The sequence below is a fragment of the Antechinus flavipes genome, chromosome 4 (genome assembly GCF_016432865.1).
Source record: "Antechinus flavipes isolate AdamAnt ecotype Samford, QLD, Australia chromosome 4, AdamAnt_v2, whole genome shotgun sequence".
Taxonomy (NCBI): domain Eukaryota; kingdom Metazoa; phylum Chordata; class Mammalia; order Dasyuromorphia; family Dasyuridae; genus Antechinus; species Antechinus flavipes.
Window position 1 is genome coordinate 190,352,861 of NC_067401.1, and position 7,378 is coordinate 190,360,238.

General features: G+C 45.9%; 2 protein-coding genes across 7 annotated transcripts; one reads left to right on the forward strand and one right to left on the reverse strand.

The window, feature by feature from the left end:
• Positions 1-30: 30 nt before the first annotated feature.
• DXO (decapping exoribonuclease) lies at positions 31-2,871 on the reverse strand. Of its 4 annotated transcripts, none has more exons than XM_051996248.1 (7): positions 2,775-2,871; positions 1,763-2,130; positions 1,131-1,366; positions 790-1,009; positions 547-682; positions 340-434; positions 31-260 (listed from the first exon to the last, which is right to left on the reverse strand). In XM_051996248.1, exons 2-7 carry the CDS (start codon positions 2,122-2,124, stop codon positions 122-124), a joined length of 1,188 nt encoding a protein of 395 aa, XP_051852208.1. In that variant the 5' UTR covers positions 2,125-2,130; positions 2,775-2,871; the 3' UTR covers positions 31-121. The 4 variants fall into 4 exon arrangements, with proteins under 4 accessions (XP_051852208.1, XP_051852209.1, XP_051852210.1 ...); XM_051996249.1 differs by having other exon boundaries at positions 1,763-2,153; positions 2,775-2,840; XM_051996250.1 differs by having other exon boundaries at positions 2,622-2,840.
• Positions 2,854-6,848, forward strand: STK19 (serine/threonine kinase 19). 3 transcript variants are annotated; one of them, XM_051996256.1, is made up of 8 exons: positions 2,854-3,142; positions 3,253-3,389; positions 4,204-4,299; positions 4,724-4,863; positions 5,323-5,358; positions 5,451-5,548; positions 5,736-5,883; positions 6,339-6,805. In XM_051996256.1, exons 1-8 carry the CDS (start codon positions 3,043-3,045, stop codon positions 6,382-6,384), a joined length of 801 nt encoding a protein of 266 aa, XP_051852216.1. In that variant the 5' UTR covers positions 2,854-3,042; the 3' UTR covers positions 6,385-6,805. The 3 variants fall into 3 exon arrangements, with proteins under 3 accessions (XP_051852216.1, XP_051852217.1, XP_051852215.1); XM_051996255.1 differs by having other exon boundaries at positions 2,944-3,115; positions 6,339-6,848; XM_051996257.1 differs by lacking the exon at positions 5,323-5,358 and having other exon boundaries at positions 2,859-3,142.
• Positions 6,849-7,378: the final 530 nt, after the last annotated feature.

Consider the following 7,378-nt stretch of genomic DNA (forward strand, 5'->3'; position numbering starts at 1 on the left):
TGCCAAGGGGAAACAAAAATAAGCACCAGATAGTTAAGAATGCTTTTATTTTGTGTGTGTAGGAAGGAGGGACCAGCCTCTTTTTGATCAATCCCCTGGAGAAATTAGTCCCCTGGGCTACTTAGGAGGTCTTAGGAGGTGAAGGGAATTCTTTGGTCACAGCATCCACATACCAGGTAGGCAGAAAGGCATAGGGAGCATCATAATGAACAGACACAGTAACAGGGCCACCTGGCTCCCAGGAGAAGAGGTAAACAAGCCTGTCAGAGCAGAAGATAAGTAAGAACTGGGTATTCACAGGCCTAGGTCGTAAGAGAGAAGTAAAACTAGACACCTCACCTGGGGTCATCTTGAGTGACTGTGCTTTGGACAAAGCTGAGGAAAGCAGCACAAAAGTTCATACATACAGATGGATTCCAACCTTCTCGGTCATTCTGAGGACAGAGATAAGTGGATAGGAGCTTAGTGTGAGACTAGAGGACCTCGCAAGTCCTGCAGTAAAAAAAAAAAAAAGCTGAGGGGCAGTATAAAGTCACCTATCATTACCCTGATGAGTTCAAACATTTCCATGGTGGGAAAGGTTCTGAGTGATCGGACAGCACCTGCAGGATCCCGGAAGCCAGCAACTACACGTGGAACCCCAAGAAGGAATGACTGAGCCCACCACTTCAAGAGTTTGTGTCTGTGAGGCATGAGATAAAAGATCACTAGAGACTTCACCAAACAGGGACTATTTGGTTCCCTAACTTTATTTTGGTTTTGTTATCAATTCAGCTGTGTTGCTCTTACCGGTAGAAGCTCCTCCATTGGCCAGGGCTGTGCATTTCTTTTGAGGTCTTGAGCTCTACATAGCAGGCAGGTGGCTGTGTAGATGGAGCTTTAGGGTCTGTGCAGTCTACCTCTCCAGAGAAGAGCAGGTGATGGGTTCCTAATTGACTTTGTAACACTGAGCAGAATGCCACATTAGTATTGACCTCTCCAGAATGATCAGGAGAGCCCCCTGGTGTGTCTGTAGGAGGGAAAAGAGGATGTTACAACAGGAAAAGCTACAGGAGAAAAAGCTCTTAAGATCAGATCTGGATTAAAAAAAAAATCATAGTACTAGTTTACATCCATATCAAAACTCTCACCTGCACACATGTACTGTTCAAACTTGTACCCCATGTACATGAGTTCCCGAAGGAATGGAGGACGAGCCAGTCTCTGTGCCCTAGCAGCAGGTGTTTCCACCTCACTCAGGTAAAGAGTACCGAGAAGGCGTGAAGCTGCAAGCTGCCAACCTTCTTGACGTTCATAAGGTGTTGTCAACAGCTTTGTTAAATGCCCTCGCCATGTCACCACAGCCCCTGCCAACCAGGCTGGGCCCCTGTGAAGGGGTGAAGACGTGTTGACACTCAATTTAGGGGAAAACTGATCAGAGAAGATGAATCCATTCTAAAAAGGTGAAGATCCATGTATTCTCTCCCCCACAAAAATGGCCAGAGAAGTATTAAGGAATGCCATTTCAAGGTAACCAGGAAGAATAAGGCCAAAAGAAACGAGGCAAAGTAAGAATGTATTCTGGACTTATGTTTCAGGCTCTATCTTTATTCTATGGATCTTGGAAAACTTCTGGTTTCAAATCCTTCATTTTACAGGTAAGGCAACTAGCTACAACCTGGAATGTCATGTAACTTGCCCACAATAACAATCTAAGGACGGTGACTCAGACTTAGTGCCTGGTTTCCTGATTTTCAGGGGGAGATGGCCTCTGTGTATTCACCCTTCCAGCTGCCCTCGGTGCTCCAGGAGCCAGCGAAGTAGGTGATCCAGCCCCTCTTTGATCTCCTCATTTCGGGGCCGGTAGCGCTCGGGGTAGCCTTCCCGGAGGTCGAAGTCAGGGGCAGAACTGTGGATTGGGGGAGGAGCAAAGTAACGCAATGCCCGAGAGTCTCCGTGGTAGCGGCGCTCGGCATCCAGGGAGAAGGAGCCCAATTCCGAGGGGCGACGGTAGAACGGGAAGGAGCCCACGTAGAGGGAGGCATCGGTGGGCAGTGAAGGGGCATGGCGGGTACGTTTGGTAGGGCCCTCTGTCCCCCCATCTTTCATTTCTCCAGCTCCTCGCTTAGCACTCGGAGACTCCATTGGCTCCTGCAGGGGCAAAGAGGAGAGCTCTTCCCCCACCACACAAACACACACACTCAAGCCTGAGTGAGAAGGCAGACACCCACTAGACACCCACACCTGCACATCCAAGGAGAGTAAAGGGGACCGGCCCTTTTCTTTCCTCCTCCCCTCTACCTTTTCTCTTGCACACTTCCAACTTTGGGAGATATTTAGTGAACTTTCCCTCAGTCTTGCTCTAATTTTCCTCCCCATCTCCTGGAGTCTTAAGGTCTTGGCCCATCTGGACTTCTGGGATCCTCGATTCTGATTTCTGACCCCCTTTGCTCCTGCCCTGTACTCCCCTCCACCGCCCCACCTCTTACCACCCCCCACACGTCCAGTGTTTCCCCTCCAGGTTGTTGCAGGGTCTAAGGGAGACCAGCTTTCTTTCGGGGCGGGGGTGGAGGGCAGGGGAATTGTGCCGTGTCTATATTCTCTTCCCACCCCCTCCATGGGTTTGTGTGACACGGTAGTACCGTAAGCGCCCAAAGTGGGGAATGTGTCTTTTCTTCATCTGTGCATGATACAATCAGGAAGCGACAGCTACGGAATTGCCCAAGATCTCTCGTCAAGGGGCGCTAGGCAGTTCCCGAATTACAGGAGGAGCGGTAATTGGAATAGTCACTCACCTTGAGGTCCTTACATGCCTATTCTCCACTCGTGTTACCTAGCCGGAGAGCTCGCTGATTTTGACGTCATCTCCCCGCGACCGGGCCTCTTCCTGTGCCGGGTTCACCTCCCGGAACGCCCCTTCATTTACCCCGAAGATCCAACTCCAAGTCCCTTTCCCCTTTCTTCCTTTCCCCTTCCCGCTTCTCCTTCCCCGGGCTCTCGTCACTGGTCCTTCCCCGCTTTTTCTGTACTCACAAACCCTCCAAGAGTCAGAGGTCCCGGGCCATGAGCCGGAAGCGGCCCCGGCTTGTCCCGGAGACCTTCGGGTCTAAGAGGCAACAAGGACCAGGAGAGGCCGGTGAGGAATTCCCGAAGGGCGAGTCAGGTAACACGGGAGGGAGAGCAGAGGGAGCTCTGCGGGAGCCCCGGGACGGCCCTTAGGGCTGGCGCCCAGAGAGAAAAGGGTCCAAGCCCCTGACTAGACCCCTTCCCTAGGGTCGGTGCGCAGGGCCCTTCGCGAACTGGGCGAATTGTTCCCCAGGCGGCTCTTCCAGGACGCACTGCCTCCCATCGCCCTCAAGAGCCAGGTGTACAGCCTCGTGCCAGACCGGACCGTCGCCGACAGGCAGCTGGTGAGAGGCACCAGGATGGGCAACCGATGAGGGAGGGATCAGGAGACAGGGCCCAACAACTAGTCAGAAAGGACCAGGGGCTCTGAGGGGGGTACCGTGAAGGGGACTAAGGAGCTGGGGGCCGGGTAGCTGGGAAGGGGATCAGGGAAGGGGCAGCTAATAAGGAGGACCGAAGGATCAAACTGGTGTCTGGTCAAGAGGAGGGAAGGCCTGACAGCTCATGAGGGCGACCAAGGGACCAAGGGAGTAGGAGTCAGGGGTAAGGCAGCTGGCTGAGGGGGAACCAATGAATGGGTCAGAGGCTGGGGAACTGGTGAGGGGGATTTGGGGACGTGGGGAAGGGCATTGGCCCCAGCACCATCAGCAGCGGCTCTTGAAGAGAAACCAGAACCAATGGATACACCGATTTGGGAGGAGGGGGAGGGACAGGCAAATAGAAAAATAGTTGGAGATAGAAGTAGCAAAACTGTCAGGTTGTTGTGTGAGTAAAAGAGAAAGATACTATATGGTGATGTCATATAGCCAGCCAACTAGTAAGAAGTATTGAGTGGATAGTTGGTGAAGTGAAACTTAATTTTTTTGATTTTTTTTTTTAATTGTCAAACTAGTAGACACTTCCTAGTTTCTACTAACCTTTTACTACACAGATGGTGTTTGGTTTTTCCTACATTGAGAGAGACATCAGAAAAAAAAACTGGCCTTTACCCCATTCCCCTTTTATCCCAGACTCTATCTTCCACCTTATAAACTTATTCTCACTCTCCCCAAGCATAGCGGTTTTGATATGTCTTATTTTCCATCTCTCCTGAGACAGAGAGAACTTCGGGAACAAGGGGAGATTCGAGTCATTCAACTTGGCTTTGATTGTGATGCTCAAGGGATTGTCTTCACTGAAGATTTTAAGGCCAAAGTATGTATATATGTGTGTATATAGGGTAATGGAACTAGAGATTGGGGAAATGTTGAGGTCTAGTAAGACTAATGGAAAGATATTAAGGAAGGAGGCAAAAAAAGCATTTTGTGTGTTAATAAACATTAAGTTCTTACTATGTGCCAGGCATTTTGGATACAAAAAGATAGTTCCTGCCCCCTAGAAGCTTACAGTCTGACAAGGAAGACAATAAGCAAATAGCTTTGTACAAAACATGCTGTATGCAGGATAAAAGAGGAAGTAATTGTGTGTGTGTGTGTGTGTGTGTGTGTGTGTGTGTGTGTGTGTGTAATAGAATTGGAGAAGATGCTATGAAAAGAAATGGGGTGGGAAGGGAAGGAGGGATTTTGGTGGAAGGCCACATTGGAGTTTGGTTGCCTTTTCCCTCTTGTTTCTTCTTCAGGCCCTGGAATCTTGCAGGGGCTGCCCATTTGAAGGGACAGTGCAGAAGTTTCTAGCCCTGGTACTTCCAGCCTGTGGAGACCTCAGCTTTCAACAGAATCAGATGATCCAAACCTTTGGTTTTAGGGACTGTGAGATAACGTGAGTGTTGGCAGCATAAAACCCATCAGTTGATGACTACATCTATGATCTTATTATAATCTTTTCCCTTACTCTTTTTTAACTCTCCTCCTAATATTCTTTTCCTGGCAGTGATGCTTTCTCTCCCATCCTTGCTCATGGGGTTATCTGGGAAGGTTGAGAGTTATATGTATCTCATTCGAATGTGGGATTTCTCAAAATTGAATTTCATCACTTAAAAAAAAAACCCTAAAAGATACATCAAGTTTTTATAACAGCGACTTACCCTTAGTTTTATCTTTATATTACCAAACTGGTATTGGAACAGTACAAACTTGGTTATTTCCTTTTCCTTATAACATAGTAGAGAAAGAGATCAACTTTTGTTCTTCTAGAAAGAGGACTTAAACAATGAAAAAGTATGCTGTTCATATCCCCCCATGACATTGACTGAATTTTTCTTTTTCTCTCACTGCAAAGGGAACCCAGGCAAATTACATTCCCTCTTTCCTTAAGGTAGGAATTAAGGAGCTAAGGTAGAAATTAAGGGATTAAGAAGGATGATTTCTAGAGGTCAAATTGTCACTTCCTTTCCACTCCCATCCTAGGCAGCTGGTAAATGCTGGAATCCTCACAGTCCGAGATGCTGGGAGCTGGTGGCTGTCAGTGCCAGGAGCTGGAAGATTTGTAAAATATTTTGTTAAAGGTGCTGGTTTCTCTTTCCTTTCTCTAATTATTCCAAAAGTGTAAATCACAGTTGTCCTTTGTCACCTCCGCCCCAACTAAGGATACTTAGAAGAGAGCTCAGTGATCATATCCATTGTCTTGTGTGTCTTACATGTGCTACAGTCCCTGCTTTTGTGACTTACTCTGATCTGCTCTTTTTCTTCTAGGGCGACGGGCAGTACTTGGAATGGTTCGAAAGTCCAAGTATCGGGAGCTGTCCCTTTCTGAGCTTCTAGGCAGACAGGCTCCTCTGTCTGTGAGGCTTGGTCTTCCCTATCATGTACACGATCTAATTGGAGGACAGTTGCTTGACATGTAAAGATCTATCTTAACTTATTCCCTTTCTTCCTCCTGCCAAATGTTAAATCATCTAAGACTGGAGCTTTACCTTATCTTGATGATCTACAGGACTTGCTTTTTGATTGCCCACCCCAGTTTTCTGTAAACATGGAGACTCTTAATTCTTCCTATTCCTTACCTTTGTCTCCTACCCCACCCACCTTCCTTTTCCCACTTCTAGCTAGGCAGCACAGTGAATAGAGTACTATGCTTTGGATTCATGAAGACCCGAGTTCAGATTCTGTTTCACTTACTAGTTATGGGATAATGAGAAGTCATTTATCTCTGTCTTCTTCAGTTTCTTTAGCTTAAAATGCATCACAGGATTGTTTTAAGGATCAAATGAGGTGATAATTGTAAAGTGTTTAGTATAGTGCCAGTCATATAGTAGACATTGTATAAATCTTATTTGCTTTTCTCTTTCCCTACAGTGTCCCTACCACATCTGGGACTCTTCTTCGCCTGCCTGAAACATAAAGATTCTGGTTATATCTCTTCCCACTTCATCTGTTGGACTAGGGAATGAAATAAGGTGTAGATATAACCTGCAATACAAGATGTCACTGTTGACGTAACACAGATGGAAATAGCATTTCCAGAGGAGTCTTCCCTCAAAAGGTCTGGAGTTGAGACTACTCTTTGGCTCTCTGGGTTGGTGGGACAGATATAATCATTGTTGTTTATATTTTGGGGGTGGGGACGATCCTTGCCCAGCTCTGCCAAGGAGGAAGATCAGAAACTATGTCAATGTTTTGGTTATTGCCTTTCACACACACACACACACACACACACACACACACACACACATATACATATAATAGATGGGGTAGATGCAGAGAGGATGGAATTCTCTCTTTTGCTTTTCAAATCACCAAATAAATTATTGTTTTTTCTGTGATGTTTTCTTTTTAATTAAAAATATTTGGGGTGTGTGTGTGTAAGATTTTGAATTATAAATTTTTCTCCTCTTCCTTCTCTTAACTCCTACTTCCTCAAGACAGCAAGCAATCTAACTTATTATACATGTATAGTCATTTTAAACATTTCCATATTAGTCATGTTGTGAAAGAAAAATCTTAACAGAAGGGAAAAAACCACTAGGGAAAAAAAAAAGAAATTATTCAGTCTCCATTGTTTTTTTATTTCTCATCCTAAGTCTATTGGAGTTGTCTTAGATCGTTACATTGCTGAGAAGAGCCAAATCTATCATAGTTGACCATCACACAATCTTGCTGTTATTATGTATATAGGGTTCTGATTCTGCTCACTTCATTCAGCATCAGTTCATGTAAGTTTTTCCAGGTTTTTCCAAAATCAGCCTGCTCGTTATTTCCTGTGAATGGAATGAAATACAATGGTATTCCATTTCATTTATATAACACAACTTATTCAGCTATTTCCCAACTGATGGGCATTCACTCAATTTCTAATTTCTTGCATTACAAAAAAAGCTGCTACAAACATTTTTGTA